Here is a 21084-nt window from a genome sequence, read left to right on the forward strand (position 1 = left end):
TCTTGGTTAGGAGTCTATCAGCATGGCACATCTTGACTTGGCAAAATTTGCCCACTCTTCCTTGCTAAAGCGCTCCAAATCTGTCAGATTGCGAGGGCATCACATGCACAGCCCTCTTCAGGTCACCCCACAGATTTTCTGTTGGATTTAGGTCTGGGCTCTGGCTGGGTCATTCCAGAACTTTAATTTTCTTCTGGTGAAGCCATTCTTCTGTTGATTTGGATGTATGCTTGGAGTCATTGTCATGTTAAAAGGTGAAATTCCTCTTCATCTTCAGCTTTCTAGCAGATGCCTGAAGGTTTTGGGCCAGAAGTAATTGGTATTTGGAACTGTTCAAAATTCCCTCCACCTTGACTAAAGCTCCAGTTCCTACTGAAGAAAAGCAACCCCAAAGCATGATACCATGCTTCACCATGGGAATGGTGTTCTTTTGGTGATGCGAAGTGTTGTTTTTGCGCCAAATGTACCTTTTGGAATTGTTGCCAAAAAGATGTTCTTCGTCTTCCCTTGCTGCAGTCCTGACAATTGGGTATAGTCCGCGTCCCAGTCGGCCCGAATACCAGAGTATAAGGCTGACGTCGGTCATGGCGCCTTAGACTGACGTCAGTACGTCAGGGTACTAATGCGCATGACCGACGCCATTTCCTCAGTCTTTTTTGCCGCATGGTCCGATGCAGAAGCAATTTTGCGAGTGCAGGTTGGCGTTCTGAGATTTTCCGAAACCGGAGTTTCAGACTGAATACAGAGTTGGCTAAGTAACCCGTTGGAACATTTTGGTTTTTTCTTGCCTCAGTATTTTACCGGATGTCAGAAAAAGTGAATAACTGTATTTCTTGTGGGAAGCAGATACCGCATAGGGATTATCATACTTTGTGTATACCTTGTTTAGGGCCTGAGCACGACGTTGTTGGTTGCCGCTCTTGTGCTAGATTTAACAAGCGCACTATTAAGAGGAGGCTTGATTGTGCTAGGTTAGTGTTTGGGAAGCGTTGCAATTATACTATGCCGCCGGATACTCCGACGCCTGCTTCATCTAAGAAGCGCAAGGACAAAACAGTGAAGTCTAGGGGTGAGGAACCGGCAGTCCCGGACGTCGGTCCTTTAGAAGGCTCAGGGGAGCCAGAGGTTTTGCCAGGAGTCTCTATGGAGTCTCAGGCAGATACTTTACTGTTACAGGATGTGCCTTCTCAGGAGGTAGGCCAGGCTGAGGGGCTTCTCAGGCAACTGTTCTTCCCTCTCTTCCCAAGGTAGTTAGGGCCTCTCCTTCTGTTGCCAAAGCTTCTTTAGAGGAAGGCCCAGTTCAGCTTCTGTAGGGGCTTCTCCTAGCATTTCGGGCTCTGTGCCTAAGAAACATATGCTTAAAATGGCAGAAGATTTGATTACTCTGATTAGAGGTTCTATGCCCCACCTGATAAGAGGCCTAGGGTGGAACAGGAGTTTGATAGTTTTGAACAGTGTTCACAGGCTTCAGAGTCTTCTGTGGAAGACTTGCAAGAGTTTCCTACTTATTCTGATTCTGATGTGGATGATTCCACTCCTTCAGCTTCTCCTCCTGAGGATTTTTCATTTTCAGAGACTCTTCACTCCATGAGGGAGCACTTTAAATGGGAAGGCCAAGATTACTCTGACTCCAGAAAAGGCTTAGGGAATTCTTGTTTTGCCCCAGCATAGGCCCTTAGCTATTCCTCCGTGTTGAATGTGGTGGAGGATGTTTTTGCAGAGGCTTCTCTGAACCCTGATTCCTTGCCTCCTGCTCCTGTTAAGCCTGATAGGTATTATAGGGTGCCCAAGCTCATAAGTATTTGTTTAAGAGTCCCAGGGCGGACCCAGAAACTGTTTCTCAGGGGCCTAAAGGTGTTAAAGCTTCTGTGGTTAAAAATCCTGTACCCTCTGATAAAGAGGCAAGGGCTTTGGATAGGTGGGGTAAGAAAGTATATACTTCTTCCACTCTAGCCATGAGGGCTTGAATTGTCAATTTCATATGCTGAAATATCAGAATTATCTCCTTTCACAATTGAAATCTAAGGTGGATGCTTTGGGAAGGTATTGAGTGTAAAGAATTGCTGGATTTGGTTCATGTGTCTGAACAAGTGGGTAAGCATTCTTTGCAGTGTGGTTTTGATGCGGTTCAGGCCTCCTCGAGGGTGGCTGCTACTAGTTCTGTTCTTCGCAGACATGCATGGTTGAAGGATCAGAATTTAGCTGAGCATGTTAAGACCAGGATTTTGGATGCTCCTTTACAGTCTGATGTGTTGTTTGGACCGCCTGTGGAAGCAGTTTTAAAGAAAATGGAGGACAAAGCTAAGTCTATGCAGACTGTTAAAGATTTTTGCAGGTGCAGCCTCCAAGTTTAGTAGAAATTGGCCTGCTAAGGGGTGGACGTATCCTGCTTATGGTTCCCAGTCTAGGGGTAGGTCTAGACGTGGTAGGGGCAGGGCTCAAGGTTCGTTTAGGCCTAGATCAGACAGTTCACCTGCTCAGACTTCTGGTGAGGGCAGGGGTCAGTCCTTTCGTAAGCAGAACCAATGACCTGCCTTTTCAGCTGCCAGTGGACTCTCGTCTGGCAGCTCCTTTGGGAGGAAGATTGTCTCTTTTCAAAGAAAATTGGGATTTAATCACTCAAGACAGATGGGTGCTGGATATCATTCATCACGGGTACAGATTTTATTTCCACACAATGCCCCCTTTCAAAGGCATGCCAGATGTTCCTCCTCCACAAAGAAAAGAGGCTCACAAGCAAGTTTTTCAGTTACTCCAGATAGGGGCTATTCAGCCAGTCCCTGTGTCAGAAAGGGGCTTCGGATTTTATTCTCGCCTGTTCCTAGTACCAAAGAAGGGGAACACGTGGAGACCAATTTTGGATTTATCTATCCTCAACACTTATCTGGACATTCCCAAGTTCAAGATGTTGACGTTACAGCAACTGTTACCTCTGCTGGGCAAGGATCACTGGATGGTAACTTTGGATCTCAAGGAAGCTTACCTTCATGTGCCCATAAGGCTAAGTTGCAGAAAGTATCTGGGGGTTAGAACTGGAGATTTTCATTATCAGTTCTCTGCATTGCCCTTTGGCTTATCTACTGCCCAGAGTATTCACAAAGGTTCTGGCTCCAGTGATAGCTTACTTCAGGCTTCAAGGCATTCAAATTTATCCTTACTTGGACGACTGCCTGATTCTGGCTCAAGAAAAGGAACACCTTCTACAGCATCTGGAATATGTCATAGCAGTGCTAAGATGCCTAGGGTATTCTGTGAACGAAATAAAGTCCAGTCTAGTACCCTCTCAAGACATGTGCTTTCTGGGTGTGAGACTGAATACAGCAGCCCAGATGGCCTTTTTAACCCCGGACAAACAAAAGAGTCTGTCACTTTACTTCCACCAACTATCTCATCAGTCCGTGCTGACTGCAAGGACAGTCCTTCAAGCATTAGGGTTCATGGCATCTTGTATTCTGGTGCTTCCCAATGCCAAACTGCATATGAGGAAGCTGCAATGGTATCTCAAAATGTATGGACACAGCACTGCCAAGATTTGGACACTGTCATTCAAATAATACCTTGCCTTCAAAAGGAATTCTTGTGGTGGGCTCAGGAATGTCACCTAAACAAGGGACTCTCTGTGACCCGGCCAGAGGCGAGTCAGATTTTAACGACAGATGCCTCGGACACTGCTTGGGAGCTCATCTAAATGGAAAGTGGATACAAGACAAGTGGCCTGCCAGACTACAGCATCTACATATCAACATGAAGGAGATGTTAGCAGTCCAGTTTGCATTGATGGCGTTCAAGGAGTTACTTCTTCCAGGGCAGGTGTTGATTCTGACAGACAACACAACTGTCATGTGGTACATCAACAAGCAAGGGGAACACATTCTTATCCTCTATGCAGGCAAGCAATGATTTTATGGGAGACTGCTAAGCCTGCAACTGACTCTTCAGGCAAGGTTTCTGCCAGGAGCACAGAACTCCCTAGCAGATGTATTAAGCAGACAAATCATGGATCCCCACGAGTGGAAACTGGATCTTCATGTATTTCAGAAATTGACAGTGTCATGGGGAACTCCAGACATAGATCTGTTCGCTTCTCCACTAAACCACCAGCTGCCAAAGTATTGCACAAAGGGGTTTCATCACACAGCTTGGAAAGTGGATGCTCTGTCTTTCAGTTGGAAAACCTTCATGTCTATGCCTTTCCACCTCTACCTCTTCTTCCAAAGGTATTACTAAAGGTCAGACAGGACAGGCCAAGGATGATTTTGATAGCTCCAGATTGGCCTCGGCAACACTGGTACCCACTTCTAAGGAGTCTTGTAAAGAAGCCTCCATGGCCTTTACCTCTGATTCCTCATCTGTTATCTCAGAAGGACGGTCATCTGCTCAATGTCAAGCTTCAATCTCTTCATCTCACAGCCTGGCATATTCTGTGTTGAAGCATGGCAGGTCTCAGCTTCCTCAACAAGTTTTAAATGTGATTATGGAAGCTAGAAGGCCTAGTACTAGGAGAGTGTATGAGAAAAATGGAAGAGATTTTTATTTTGGAGTACAGCAAAGAATTTGGAGATTTCAGAGCCTAATTTGAGTGTGGCTCTTCAATATCTTACTGAATTATTGGACAAAGGTTTGTCTTTCTCTTCCATAAAGATTCATGCTGCAGCAATTTCAGCTCACTATGAGTGTGACCCACCTTTGTTTTCGCATCCTTTGTTCAAGCAGTTTCTTAGAGGGGCAAAGAATATAAGACCCCCACGTAGTGCTCCTACTCCTGCTTGGGATCTCAATTTTGTGTTGGATTATCTTACTCTACAACCTTTTGAGCCTGCAGCTACTGCTGAATTGAAATATTTGTCATGGAAGACTGCTTTTCTGTTGGCTATTACTTCTGCAAGAAGGGTATCTGAGTTGCAGGCCCTTATGGCAGTAGAGCCCTTTTTGATTTTCCATAAGGACAGGGTATCATTACGCACTAATCCTTCCTTTATGCCTAGGGTGGTTTCTAGTGTGGCTTTAAACCACACTATCCAATTGCCTACGCTTTTTGCAGATCCTCAAAATAAAGGGGAAAAGATTTTGCACACTTTAGATGTACACAGGCAATTGCGTTATTATTTGAGCAGGACTAAAGATTTTAGGCAGTCTCAGCAGTTACTTGTTTCTTTTGCTTTAAGTTCACAGGGCAAGCCTGTGTCAAAACAAACTATTTCTAGGTGGATTGGCTTTTGCATTGCATTTTGTTATTCCCATCATGGCAAAGAGGTTCCAGCTGGGATTAGGCCTCATTCCACTAGGGCTACTGCCACTTCAACAGCATTTCTAAGGGGTGGCAACTAAGGATATTCTGGAAGCAGCTACTTGGAGTTCAGTGCATACTTTCTCTAGGCATTATCACCTGCCTATACTCTAAGACTAGAGCTGGTTTTGCCACAGCTGTTTTACAAGACATGTTGTCAGCTCCTGCTACTTTATAAATTGCCAGCCTCCTTACCTCTGCTTTGGGATTCTACCCAATTGTCAGGACTGCAGCAAGGGAAGGCGAAGAACATAGTACAGTTTTGTACCTACCATAAATGTAGATGTTCGAGGATTCCCTTGCTGCAGTCCAATTTACCTCCCTCCTTCCCTCTGTGTTTCAGGGTGGTTGTGTAGGTGAGTTTACATGCTTATATTTTTGTATATATATTACTGTATATATTGTACATGTTTTTGGTGCAGGTTGTTTTGGGACTTGTCTTTTGGGTCTTCTGACATCTGGGGCAAGAAAAGACTGAGGAAATGGCGTCGGTCATGCGCATTAGTACCCTGACGTACTGACGTCAGTCTAAGGCGCCATGACCGACGTCAGCCTTATACTCTGGTATTCGGGCCGACTGGGACGCGGACTATACCCAATTGTCAGGACTGCAGCAAGGGAATCCTCGAACATCTACATTTATGGTAGGTACAAAACTGTACTTTCAGCCTTGGTTTCATCAGACCAGAACACATTTTCCCACGTGTTTTTGGGAGACTTGATGTATAGTTTTGCAAATTTTAGTCGGCCCTAGATGTTTTTCTGTGTAAGAGAAGGCTTCTGTCTTGCAATCCTACCCCATAGTCCAGACATATGGAGAATACGGGAGATGGTTGTCACATGTAGTACACAACCAGTACTGGCCAGAAATTCCTGCAGCTCCTTCAGTGTTGCTGTAGGTCTCTTGGCAGCCTCCCTGACCAGTTTTCGTCTTGTGTTTTCTTCAATTTTGGAGGGATGTCCAGTTCTTTGCAACGTCACTGTTGTCCCATATTTTCTCCACTTTTTGATGACTGTCTTCTCTGTGTTCCATGGTGTATCCAGTATCGTGGAAGTTTTTTTTGTACCCTTCTCCTGACTGATACCTTTCAACAATGAGAGATCCCTTTGATCCTTTATAAGCTCTCTGTGAACAATGGCTTTTGCTGTAGCAGGCAACTGAGTAAATGTCAGGAAAATCCTGCTAGGACAGCTGAACTTTATTTGGGGTTATTCAATCTCTTTAATTGATGGCAGGTGTGTACCCAAGAAGACTGAATGCTGTAATTAAATCAAAAGGTGCTTCAACAAAGTATTAGTTTAAGCATGTGCACACACCGCAAAGTATTAGTTTAAGGGTGTGCACACTTGTGCAACCAGCGTATTTTACGTTTTTTTATTTTTTATATTTTTTCCCCTAACAGATTCGTTTGTTTTTCAATTAAGTTGTACAGGTTATAGGTCACATTAAAGGTGGGAAAAGTTTTGAAAATATTTATTGTGGTCTCATTTTTTTATGTCACAAAAACCTGGTATTTTAACAGGGGTGTGTACACTTTTTATATCCACGGTATATAACTTCAGGGTGTCGGGGGGGTGGCTTGGCCTCTGCAAAGAAGTTTAAATGAGAAGAGCGATGTTGAGAGTCGGTCATTTCCTAGATTTTTGAAACCCCTTCTTTTTTGCAACCTCTTTCTGAGCCCTTTCAGGCTGTTACACACATGCCTCCTAGTTCTTCAGAGAAGAAACTGGAAAGTGGTGGCAAGAAACTGGTCTTTCTCCCTGGCATTGTTTTACTGCTGATGTAGGTTAATGGTTGATCCTCACCACAATACTGGGAAGGAATTGGAGAAATAAAATACAATAGTAAGATGTTAATTTGTTTCCTGAATGCATCTCTGACAATGTGTAATCTTGACTGTTTTATTGTTTCTTCCACCTGTTAACTTATTCAATAGTGCCAGGTATGATTTTCTGTGCCTCAATTAACTTAATTCTTTTCATTTATAGGTGATCAGGTAAGCCATCGTGGTGCCTTGACTGGTGGGTACTATGACACCAGAAAATCCAGACTAGAACTTCAAAAGGATGTCAGAAAAACAGAAGAGGAATTAATCGAACTTGAAGCAAAACTAAATGATAATTTGCGCAGAAATATTGAAAATATCCTTTCTGTAGTATTTTGATTAGTTATATTTTATTCATTTTTCGTTACCCGGTAAGTGTACTTTCCAGATGTTAGATATGCTCATACACCTGAGTGAAATAAAAAGTAGGGTAGCAAATGAATGTTAATTTCATTGCAGATTCTTAACATTTAGCGTATAACAAAAAGAAAATGCAGTATTATTTAAAGTATTACATTTTGCTAATAGTTGGTACACGTGTATATGTTTTAGTGTATTTAAAAAAAAATGTCTCCTGCTTGCTGACTATCGGTCTTCCCAAATTTTAGGCCCATTATTATTCCATGGATAAGAGATGGTTATGAGGGACCATCATTCATGCAGCTGAGATTTGTTTCCTAATTTATGCCCTTTGGTGACTGATGTATCGTATAACGCTTGTCCTTAAACACATGCAGCATTTTTAGGTGCATCGCTATATGCTGCATGGTGTGAGCTTCACACAAACTCATTACACATGGACACATTTCCTGACCTCTTTCAGGCAAGAGTATCTTCTAGTGTGTTGTGATAGGCTATGCCACCTCCTTCCACTTGGTATGGGCAAACAAGTGTTGGCCACTTCAAGCCCATCCCCCACTTTCTGGCTCCTGCAACAATTAGGCTCCTTTTAGAATTCAGTTCATGTGAAGTGCCATCATAGCTTGGTTATAATCAGTGGAGCCAGCAAATGCTTGTTTTACTATGATACTGCAGCTTCACAATTAAGTTAGCAAGTAATGTCTGAATTGTCAGGATTGGAAAATATTGTGGCCTATAATATTACTTTTTAAGATGTTCATTTTAAGAAATCACTGCTTTATGGTCTGCATCCCTAATCATTAGAACTGTCCAGTGGGATATGTCTTCCTTCCAGCTTAATTTCTGCATATTTGCAGACTTATTCACTTCAACTCGCTGAAGGTAGTTTCGGCGAAAGCAAAAAAAATAGAAAGCAGCTCACCAAAACCACCTTCAGCCAACTTTAATAGATTTTTTTTCAAGGGGGGAACCTCTTGCTACCCCAATGTTTGAAGACACCCCACTCCCAGAATTATATACAGCAACTCCAAGGTCTTACAACATTGAGGGGAAAAAGCAGTCTCCACTGTCAACAAAAGTAGTTCAAGTGAACTGTTTATTTTTTGATTTTGAGAAACTGCTTTTAGTGACCTGACATGCTGCCTTTGTGGAGACTCCCATCAAACTGTACTTTTTTTCCTCCCCAAGGCATTTTTCTGAAGTATGTCTCACTTCGCCATTTTTCTGTTCTGTTAGAAGTAATGATTGGTTGTCAGTCCATCCATGAATCTGTCTTTTCCAGACAATAAATACATAGTTTGGATTTCCTGTATTGCATTGTATATATTAATTGAACTGTGTAGGATTGGTTCCTAGTCGGCTGTTAAATTTTTGTTTTAAAATTTTGGTTAGAGTTCTAAAGTCATAGAAAACACCAGAAAGATTAACTAACAGGCATGCTTGTGGAAGGCATATTCCACCTAAAGGTTTTCATTTACATTGTCTTTTTGGCTTTGGGTAGGAACAACTATAATCATTCTGAGATTTTCAGGGAAAAAAATGCTCCTTTAGTGATCACAGAATGTGAAGGCCTACCTAGACCAAAAGGCACTTGAGGGCCTTGGTGTGGCCATCAGCCTGAGGTCATCCACTCTATGTAATCTGCATGTGCATCAGATCAACTATTTGCAGACCTAAGATACTAGCTTTTAGTTAGAGCAGTGCAGAAGTGCCATAGTAGGAAATTGGAAAAGTTGTGTTAATTAGAGGCATTGGGAGTCAGAGAAGCTGTGAAAATTTGAACATTCCTGAAGATTTAATTTGAAATGAAGTGAAAAAGTCAGGTTATCTTGTGTCCTGAAACGATGGTAGGTGGGGTGTTGTAGATGTTAATGACTTGAATGTGATGTGAAGTTTATAAGAGTAATATGTATGAGAGTGCAGAACGTCTTTGGTCATCTTGTATGGTCTGGAGTTTATGAAATGGAATATTGAGCAGGTTTTATGAGTGCTGATTTTGGTGGCTTTTTTGATTGGGAAAAACGTTTGTTTGGGAACAGTAAGGAAATATGCATTTTATAGACTAATGCACAGATAAAGCTTTTAGCTGTGTGAGAAGTGATGAGTCTTGACTAGGAAAAATTGTGGATAGTATTTTTCCATTCTGTTTTTTTGATTATCTATCACCTTTGGGGCTGATCTATTCTATCTGTAGTTTCAGTGCATTGTCAAATAGCGGCCAAAGATCATGAGGCTTGCCACTACCTGATGCAATCCTGCTTGCTGATTTTTAACTAAAACTCCATCAGACTCTCAGGAGTAAAAAATGTGTTTTCAGTCTGCTTTTACCACTGTATCACATCTCCAGCTGACACAGCACCTTCTATAACCCATAGAAATATTAGTGAGAATTTCCAAGAGAAAATTTGCAGGGTAATGAAGATGAAGTTGAACGTGCAGATTGTAATATTTACTGCTTGTCCTCATCTAAATCTTCAAATGATGTTTGCCATAGAACTCCATTAATTTTCCTATATCTTGGTATTTATGGGTAAAATCAATTTGTACCATTTAGCTGACCTGTTAATAGGATTTGAAAATAATTTTAAAGAGCAAAAGTACTTGTCTGAATTATGTCAAAGTCAACAACTGTGCTGCCAGTGTATTTGTTTGTGTTTCCAGGCTCTGTCATTTCACAGCTTCATTGGTTAAAGAAACACAAAATACATCTAGAAAAAAAAACTTTCCTTAATATCTTTGAAAGTAAGTACCATATGTATTAAAATGATGTAAATGTTTTGACATTTCTTTTCTTTATAGTCAGTAGTGTGAATAGATGGCACAGAAATATATGATGCAGTTCAAAATTGTCAGAAAAAAAGTGAGTATTCACTGAAAATTCCTATGTACGAGTACTGTATATCTGATGAGATTAAGAAAATCTAGTATTTGTTCTTTCTGCAAGGAGAGGTTAAGGCTTGAAAAGAGCAAATATTACAGTGTGCTTCATAATGTATGGTAATTATGCTTACAGGTGGTCACCCAGCCATCTGATCTAACCTTCAGAACTTTTGGATGTCCCCCATACAAGGACCAGATGTTCTTCGTGTTTCACTGTTGCAGTCGTCACACTTGGGTTATCCGCCTGCAGGTCGCCCTCAGTCAGCCCGAATGCCAGAGACTTAGTATTTCTGCATCGCTTGCTGTCGCTCCAGGACTGATGTCAGGTCATCAGAGGTATAAAAACAGGCATCCGACACCATTACACTAGTCTTTCTTGCCGAGGAGCCCGAAGCTGAAACGTTTTGCACGAGTGCCGGTCAGCCACTACCTGAGTTTTTGTTTCCAAATTGAATCATCCTGAAGTCTTCTAAACCCAAGTACCCCATTGGGGATCCTTTTTTCTTGCTCTAACTGATGTCAGAAAAAGTTAACAATTCTCTCGCCTGTGGAAAGCAAATACCACACTGACATTTCCATTCTTACTGTATCACCTGTTTAGGCCCAGACCACGACGTACCTTGCTGTTGGATGTTCATCGTGCATACAGCTGCAGTAATCACAGATGGGTTTTCAGCTGTCAGGCGGTCCCTCGGTCGGCCGAATTCCAAAGTCTTGGTCCGGCGTCGGTTGTCGCTTACTCTTCTGACGTCAGTGAGGCCAGAGTATATAAGCTGCCAGCTCCTGAATTACGAAAAAATTGGAAACCGAAGTCTTCATTAAAGCTAAGTACCCCGTTGGGGAAACTTTTCTTGCCTCAGACCGATGTCAGAAAAAGTTAATAATTGTATTTCTTGTGGGAAGCAAATGCCGCATAAGGATTTCCATTCCCTCTGCATACCTTGTTTGGGCCCAGACCACGACGTCTCGGGCTGTCGCTTTTGCGCTACCTTCAATAAACGCACTATTAAGCCGCCGGGCGGAGTTCGCCCAACACTACTTTGGTAAAGCTTTTGATTATAAAATGTCGTCGGACACCGACTACCGTTTTGTCCAAAAAACGCAAGGAAAAGGACCGACACGTGAGGCCCGCAGTCCCCGCCGACACCACGCCAAAACAGGCTACACGTGGTCCGGTTCTCAGCGAGACGCCTTTGCAGTCCCTGACTACCGACACTCCTTTGGCGGTGTCTTCTGTACCCGAGACCGCTGGGTCCTCGGCCCTTTCCCAGACTACTACCGAAGCCCCTGCTAATGTAGAGCCTACTAATGTGGACAAGTCCACCTCCACCCATGGTGTATTTAGGCCCTCATCTTCTTTTTCAGTTAAGGCCTTTACTAAATCCAAAGCAGCCAGGCATCCCATGAGGCCTGTTGCACAGGGCCCATCTTCAGGACCCATGCCTAAAAAACAGATGCTAAAAATGGCTGAGGATTTAATTACCCTTATCAGAGGTTCTCATCCCCCTCCTGACAAGAGGCCCAGAGTGGAGGAAGATTCTCCCTCTTCTGATCAGGGATCCATTTTATCAGAACATTCTGATGCAGAGGAACACTCTTATTCTCCTTTTGAGGATTCGGATGCAGAACAGTCCATTCCTTCGGTATCCCCTCCTGAGGATTTTTCCTTTGGGGAACCTTGCACACCTTGAGGGAACACTTCCATTGGGAAGGCCAAGACTTTTCAGATTCCAAGAAAAGACTTAGGGAATTTCTTTGGTTACCTCAACACAGACCTCTGGCTATACCCCTGTTTTGGACATACTGGATGATGTCTATTCGAGGCTTGTCTTAACCCTGATTCTCTGCCTCCTGCACCAGTCAAACCTGATAGGTATTACAGAGTACCCAGCTCTCACCAATTTCTCTTCAAAAGCCATAATGCTGACCGTGAAACCATTTCACAAGGCCCCAAGGGATTGAAGGCCTCCACTGCCAAGAATCCACTTCCTGCAGAAAGGGAATCCAGATCTTTAGAAAGGTGGGGTAAAAAGGTATATACCTCGGCCACCCTAGCCATGAGGGCCTTAAACTGTCAGTTTCATATGATTAAATATCAACAGTACCTGATGTTCATCGTGCATTACAGCTGCAGTAGTTACATATGGGTTTTCAGCCGGCAGGCGGTCCCTCGGTCGGCCGAATTCCAAAGTCTTGGTCCGCCGGTTGTTGTCGCACTCTTCTGACGCCAGGGAGGCTAGAGTATAAAAGACACAGCCGACGCCATCTTCTTCAGTCTTTTGCCGCGACGGTGCCCGAAGCAGAAGCAGTTCGCAAGTGCCGGGTCGGCCAGCTCCTGAATTACTTAAAAATTTCGAACCAAGTCTTCAAAGCTAAGTACCCGCTGGGGAACCTTTTCTTGCCTCAGACCGATGTCAGAAAAAGTTAATAATTGTATTTCTTGTGGGAAGCAAATACCGCATAAGGATTTCCATTCCCTTTGCATACCTTGTTTGGGCCCAGACCACGACGCCTCGGCTGCCGCTTTGTGCTTCTTTCAATAAACGCACTATCAAGCCGCCGGGCGGAGCACGCCAACATTATTTTGGAAAAGCTTAACTATAAAATGTCGCCGGATACTCCGACTACCGCTATGTCCAGAAAACGCAAGAAAAGGACCGCCAGTCGAGAACTGCGGTCTCCACCGACACCACGCCAAACAAGCTCCACGTGGACCGGTTGTCAGTGAGACGCCTTTGAAGTCCCTGACTACCGACGACACTCCATCGGCCGGGTCTTCTCTGCCTGAGACCGCTGGTTCTTCGGCCCTTTCTCAGACTACTACCAAGCACCTGCTCTTGTCGAACCCACCAATGTGGATAGATCTACATCCACCCATGGTGTATTTCGCCTTCATCTTCCTTCTCCATCAAGGCTTTTACAAAGCTAAATCAGCCAAGCAACTTTCTAGGCCTGCCTCACAAGGCCCAAGACCTGGGCCCACGCCTAAGAAGCACATGCTTAAAATGGCTGAAGACCTGATCATTCTTATTAGAGGCTCACAGGCCCCTCCTGACAAGAGACCCAGAGTAGAGGAGGATTCTCCTCCTTCTGACCAAGATTCCATTTTATCAGAACATTCTGATGCTGAAGAACAGTCTTATTCTCCTTCGAGGATTCGGATGCAGAGCAGTCCATTCCTTCTGTATCCCCCCCTGAGGATTTTTCATTTGGGGAAACTTTACACTCCTTGAGAGAGCACTTCCATTGGGAAGGCCAGGATTTTTCCGACTCCAAGAAAAGGCTCAGGGAATTCCTCTGGTTACCTCAGCATAGGCCTCTGGCTATCCCTCCTGTTTTGGAGGTTTTAGATGATGTATACTGAGGCCTGTTTAAATCCTGATTCTCTGCCTCCTGCACCAGTTAAGCCAGATAGGTATTACAGAGTTCCTAACTCTCATCAGTTCCTCTATAAAGGCCACAATGCAGATCCTGAAACTATTTCTCAAGGCCCTAAAGGAATTAAGGCTTCCACGGCCAAGAACCCTCTGCCTTCGGAAAGGGAATCTAGATCTCTAGAAAGGTGGGGAAAGAAAGTTTACACCTCGGCCACCCTTGCCATGAGGGCCTTAAACTGCCAGTTTCATATGATTAGATATCAGCAATTTCTGTTATCTCAATTAAAACAAAATGTCACAACCTGAACAACCAGATTTAAAAGAGTTGCAGGATATGATGCATGGTGCTGAGCAAGTGGGCAAGCACACCTTACAATGTGGTTATGATGCACTAGAGGCCTCCAGCAGATCAGCCGCCACTGGAGCAGTCATTCGAGACATGCATGGCTAAGGGAACAAAATCTTCCAGATCAAGTGAAAGCAAAAATTCTAGATGCACCATTACATAAGGATGTCCTTTTGGTGGTAATGCTGAGGATATTTTACGAAAATGGAAGAAAAGGCAAAATCTATGCAGACTGTCAAAGCTTTCTTACAGGTTCAGCCACCAAGGTTCAGCAGGAATTGGCCATCAAAAAACTGGTCCTTTCCAACGACTGACAAAGCCCAAAGGGGCAGATACAGACGCCGAAGGGGCAGAGGACAACCCCAAGGATCCTACAGAGGCAGACAATGGCAATCACCTACACCAAGAAGTGGTGACGACAGTGCACAGCAATACAGAAAGCAAACTCAATGACTCCCTCATTTCCATGCCAAGCAGAATTCAACTGGCAGCACCTTTGGGAGGAAAACTGGCTTATTTGCAAAAATTGGCATATTGTCACAACAGACAAATGGATTCTGGACATAATAAACAGAGGCTACAAATTTCATTTCCACACTCTTCCAAAATGAGAGGCATGCCAAACCTACCACAAAATCAAAGGGTAGAGGCACAACTACAAATTGCAAAGCTCCTAAACATGGGGCTATACAAAAGGTACCTACGCACCAACAAGCACAAGGTTTTTATTCAAGGCTTTTTCTGGTGCCAAGAAAAGGAAGCGACTGGAGACCCATTCTGGACTTATCCATTCTCAACACATTTCTTCTAGTGCCAAAATTCAAGATGCTCACACTACAGCAACTCCTTCCATGCTGGGCAAGGGGTTTTGGCTGGTAACATTGGACCTCAAGGAGGCATACCTGCATGTCCCAATCAGACAAAGTTGCAGAAGATACCTCAGATTTCTTGCAGGTTCAAAACACTATCAATTCTCTGCATTGCCCTTTGGCTTATCTACTGCCCAGAGTATTCACCAAGTGCCTGGCATCAGTGATTGCATACTGCAGACTTCAAGGGATACAAATTTACCCTTATCTGGACGACTGCCTGATCCAAGCGGACAGCAAACTCAGACTTCTTAAACATCTGGCATATGTGACACGCTTACTGCTTTCTGGGATACACCATCAACAAGGAGAAATCAAAACTAACACCCTCTCAGAAAATTACCTTCCTGGGTGCCAACTTGGACACAAACACTCAGATGGCTTACCTAACAACAGACAAACAAGGGCAACTATCTCACTACTTCAAAATGCTTGCAAAAAGTACCAGGCTTACTGCAAGGAAAATCCTGCAGGCTCTGGGATTCATGGCATCTTGCATTCTTCTAATCCCATGTGCAAAGCTGCACATGAGGAAACTTCAATGGTACCTAAAAAATCTATGGTCTCAACACAGTCACAGCTTAGAAGTGGAAATTCCAATAATTCCCTGCCTACAACAGGAATTCATATGGTGGGCTCAAGCATGCAAAGTAAACAGAGGCCTCCCATTCTGCAAGCCTCAAACTATACAAGTCATGACCACAGACGCCTCAGATTACGCCTGGGGGGCGCACATGAAGGACAGGTGCATTCAAGGCAGATGGCACAAAACAGAAAAGCACCTTCACATAAATCAAAAAGAAATGCTGGCAGTAATAAAGGGATTTTCAGCTTTCAGAGAATTCCTGCATCCAGGACAGCTGCTCATAAGAACAGACAACACCACAGTAATGTGGTACATAAACAAACAAGGAGGGACCCATTCATACCCCTTGTGCAGATTAACCATGACTCTTTGGAATCTAGCTCTGGAAAGACAAATAGAACTCCAGGCTCAGTACCTACCAGGAATGGAAAACACGCTGGCAGACACTCTGAGCAGGCATATGACAGACCCTCACGAATGGAGGCTACATCCAGACGTATTCACAGAGATTGTCCAAGCATGGGGAAGGCCAGACATAGACCTTTTTGCCTCCCACAAAAATCATCAATTAAAAGTTTTGCTCAAGGACCTTCCACCCAAAGGCTTGGAAAGTGGACGCTTTCATTCACATGGACAACTTGGTCAGTTTATGCATTCCCACCACTACCTCTGCTGCCCAAAGTGCTTCTGAAAGCAAGAACAGACAAGGCAAGGATGATACTGATTGCTCCAGATTGGCCGAGACAACATTGGTATCCACTATTGAGGAACCTAACTCACACTCCTCCGTGGCCCCTGCCTCTAACACCTCTACTGCTGACGCAGAACAATTTCAAAACTCTTCACAGTCAGCTGAAAACTCTCAGTCTAGCTGCATGGAAAATCCCTTAACTTCACATCAGGCACTACTCTCCAAAGAAGTGCAGGATGTCATTTTGGAGGCTAGAAGACCATCTACAAGGAAAGCTTACTCCGCAAAATGGAAGCGGTTTTGCTGTTGGAATGAAGAAAGAGGACAGGATCCTAGAAAATTAAACCTGCCTCAGATGTTACGGTACCTAACTGAACTTTTGAACAAGGGACTTTCCTTTTCATCAATCAAGATAACATGCCTCAGCAATATCTGCAGAATTCAACATGGATCCTCCTTTATTCTCACACCCTCTACTGCGACAGTTCCTCAGAGGGGCTAAGAACATAAGGCCTCCAAGGAAACAACCAGTACCAGCTTGGGACCTTAACTATGTACTGGAAAAATTGACATTGCCTCCTTTTGAACCAGCTGTTTCAGCAGAATTACAATATTTGTCCTGGAAAACAGCTTTTCTACTGGCCATCACTTCAGCTCGTAGGGTTTCTGAGTTACAGGCCCTCATGGCGGTGCAGCCATTCCTAATATTCCATCAGGACAGGGTTTCCCTGCACTAACCCTCCTTTATGCCTAAAGTAGTATCTAGGGTAGCCCTAAACCAGGCCATCCACCTTCCTACCTTCTACTCTAATCCTCAAAACAAAGGGGAAAGGCTGCTTCATTCTTTAGATATCCACAGGCAGCTACGCTACTACTTGGACAGAACCAAGACATTTAGAAAATCAGATCAACTCCTAGTTTCCTATGCTGTGGGGGGTCAAGGGAAACCTGTAACTAAACAGACCATTTCCAAGTGGATTGGTCACTGCACACGCTTTGTTATTCCCATCATGGAAAGCTCGTCTACTGGTATCAGATCTCACTCCACTAGGGCCACAGCCACCTCTACAGCCTTCCTCAGAGGAGTGCCTACTAAAGAGATCTTGGAGGCAGCCACTTGGAGTTCTGTACATACTTTCACAAAGCATTACCATCTGCCTTTATACTCCAGAACTAGAGCAGGCTTTGCCACTACAGTTCTGCAGGGCATTCTAGCTCAACCCAGTTCCGTATAGTACCTACCACCCTATACATAGCTTTGGGATTCTACCCATATGTAACTACTGCAGCTGTAATGCACGATGAACATAGTACAGTTTTGTACCTACCATAAATGTAGATGTTCGAGGGCTATTACAGCTGCAGTACAGGTTTCCCACCCTCCTTCCCCTCTTGGTAAGACCTTGGGGTTTTGAATACCTATTCATACCTGCTGACTGGGTTATCCTACTATGTTTTATTTGCTTACATTTGTGTATTACACTAATTTATGTATTGCCTTCCTTTTTGGGGGCACCTGACATCTGGGGCAAGAAAGACTGAAGAAGATGGCGCCGGCTGTGTCTTTTATACTCTAGCCTCCCTGACGTCAGAAGAGTACGCGACAACAACCGGCCGGACCAAGACTTTGGAATTCGGCCGACCGAGGACCGCCGCCGCTGAAAACCCATATGTAACTACTGCAGCTGTAATAGCCCTCGAACATCTACATTTATGGTAGGTACAAAACTGTACTTTATCACAACTAAGGAACAAAATGTCTCAACCTGAACAACCAGATTTAAAAAGAGTTACAGGATATGATGCATAGTGCTGAGCAAGTGGGTAAACACACCTTACAATGTGGTTATGATGCCCTGGAGGCCTCCAGTAGAGCGGCTGCTACAGGATCAGTCATTCGCAGACATGCCTGGCTTAGGTAACAAAATTTGCCTGATCATGTGAAAGCTAAACTTCTAGATGCTCCTTTACAAAAGGATGTACTATTTGGTACTAATGCTGAGGATATACTATGGAAAATGGAAGAAAAAGCCAAATCTATGTAAACTGTCAAAGCTTTCTTACAGGTCCAACCACCACGTTTTAGCAGAAATTGGCCTTCAAAAAACTGGTCCTTTCCAGCCACTGACAAGCCCCAAAGAGGTAGATACAGACGCACAAGGGGCAGAGGGCAATCTCAAGGATCATATAGAGGCAGACAATGGCAAACTCCAGCACCAAGACGTGGTGAAGACAATGCACAACAATACAGGAAGCAAACCCAATGACTCCCTCATTTCCATGCCAAGCAGGTCTCAGCTGGCAGCACCTTTGGGAGGGAAACTAGCATTATTTGCAAGCAATTGGCATATTGTCACAACAGACAAATGGATACTGGACATTATAAACAGAGGCTACAAATTTCAATTTTACACTCTTCCAAAAATGAGAGGCATGCCAAACCTGCCACAAAATCAAAGGGCAGAGGCACAACTGCAAATTTCAAAGCTCATAAACATGAGAGCTATTCAAAAGGTACCTACGCATCAACAAGGTCAAGGTTTTTATTCAAGACTTTTTCTGGTACCAAGGAAAGGAACCGACTGGAGACCCATTTTGGACTTATCCATCCTAAACACATTTCTACTGCAAAAATTCAAGATGCTCACATTACAGCAACTTCTTCCCATGCTGGGCAAGGAGTTTTGGCTGATAACATTGGACCTCAAGGAGGCATACCTGCATGTCCCAATCAGACAAAGCTGCAGAAGATACCTCAGATTTCTTGCAGGTTCAATCCACTATCAATTCTCTGCATTGCCCTTTGGCTTATCTACTGCGCCCAGAGTATTCACAAAGTGCCTGGCATCAGTGGTTGCCTACTGCAGACTTCAAGGGATACAAATTTACCCTTATCTGGACGACTGCCTGATCCAAGCGGACAGCAAACGCATACGTCTGGAACATCTGGCATATGTGACACGGTTACTGCTTTCTCTGGGATATACAATCAACAAAGAGAAATCAAGGCTAACACCATCTCAGAAAATAACCTTCCTGGGTGCCAACTTGGACACAAACACCCAGATGGCATATCTTACGCCAGAAAAACAGGGGCAACTATCTCAGTGCTTCAAAATACTAGCAAAAAGTACCAGGCTTTTACTGCAAGGAAAATCCTGCAGGCTCTGGGATTCATGGCATCTTGCATTCTTCTAATCCCATGTGCAAAGCTGCATATGAGGAAACTTCAATGGTACCTAACAAATCTATGGTCTCAACACAGTCACAGTTTGGAAACAATTATACCAATAATTCCATGTTTGCAAAAGGAGTTTCTATGGTGGGCCCAAGCATGTCAAGTAAACACAGGCCTTCCATTCTGCAAGCCTCAAGCAAAACAAGTCATAACCACAGACGCCAGATTACGCCTGGGGGGCGCACATGAAGGACAGGTGCATTCAGGGCAGATGGTCCCAAAAGGAAAAGCACCTTCACATCAATCAAAAAGAAATGCTAGCAGTAATAAATGCGATTACAGCTTTCAAGGACTTCCTGCATCCAGGACAATTACTGATAAGAACAGACAACACCACAGTAATGTGGTACATAAACAAACAAGGAGGAACACATTCATACCCTTGTGCAGACTAGCCATGACTCTTTGGAACTTGGCTCTGGAAAGACAAATCGAACTTCAAGCACAGTACTTGCCAGGATTGGAAAACACACTGGCAGACAATCTAAGCAGAAATATGACAGATCCACACGAATGGAAGTTACATCCTCAGGTGTTTACAGAAATAATCCAAGCATGGGGAGGCCAGACATAGATCTTTTGCCTCCCACAGGAATCATCAATTGAAAAGTTTTGTTCAAGGACATTTCATCCAAAGGCCTGAGAGTGGACGCCTTTCATTCAGTTGGACAGCATGGACAGTTTACGCATTCCCACCTCTGCCTCTTCTGCCCAAAGTGCTTTTGAAAGCAAGAACAGACAAACCGAGGATGATACTGATTGCTCCAGATTGGCCAAGGCAACACTGGTATCCACTCCTGAGGAGCCTAACACATACTCCTCCCTGGTCCCTGCCTCTAATGCCTCTTCTGCTGACTCAGCACAGCTACAAAACCCTTCACAGTCAGCTGAAAACACTCAATCTCGCTGCATGGAAAATTCCTTAACACCACAACAGACCCTACTCTCCAAGGAGGTGCAGGATGTCATTTTGGAGGCCAGAAGGCCATCTACTAGAAAAGCTTACTCCGCAAAATGGAAGCGGTTTTGCTCTTGGAATGAGAGAAGAGGCCAGGACCCTAGAAAACTGAACTTGCCTCAGGTATTACAGTATCTAGCTGAGCTGCTGAGCAGTGGACTTTCCTTCTCCTCCATAAAAATACATGCCTCAGCCATTTCTGCAGAATTCAACACGGATCCTCTTTTATTTTCTCACCCACTCTTACGACAGTTCCTCAGAGGGGCTAAGAATATAAGACCTCCAAGGAAGCAACCAATACCAGCCTGGGACCTTAATTACATAGTAGAAAAATTAACATTGCCTCCTTTTGAACCAGCTGCCTCAACAGATTTGCAATATTTGTCCTGGAAAACAGCCTTCCTTCTGGCCATCACTTCAGCTCGTAGGGTTTCTGAACTACAGGCCCTCATGGCGGTGCAGCCCTTCCTCATTTTCCATCAGGACAGGGTTTCCTGCACCAACCCATCATTTATGCCAAAAGTGGTATCCAGGGTAGCCTTAAATCAAGCCATACACCTCCCTACCTTTTATCCCAATCCTCAAAACAATGGGGAAAGGCTGCTACACTCTTTAGACATCCATAGGCAGCTACGTTTTTACTTGGACAGAACAAAGTCTTTCAGG

At 44.0% G+C, this 21084-nt stretch overlaps 1 protein-coding gene across 1 annotated transcript in view; it reads left to right on the top strand.

Annotated features, from left to right (window-relative positions):
- Positions 1 to 21084, top strand: part of SMC3 (structural maintenance of chromosomes 3) — a 2445376-nt gene that overhangs the window by 1464944 nt on the left and 959348 nt on the right. Inside the window, exon 17 of the mRNA XM_044056330.1 lies at positions 7277 to 7429. Coding sequence (XP_043912265.1) covers positions 7277 to 7429 — 153 coding nt within the window. The remainder of the gene's footprint in view (positions 1 to 7276; positions 7430 to 21084) is intronic.

This window comes from Protopterus annectens, chromosome 14.part0, assembly GCF_019279795.1.
Source record: "Protopterus annectens isolate FY-2018-M chromosome 14.part0, PAN1.0, whole genome shotgun sequence".
NCBI classification, from domain to species: domain Eukaryota; kingdom Metazoa; phylum Chordata; order Ceratodontiformes; family Protopteridae; genus Protopterus; species Protopterus annectens.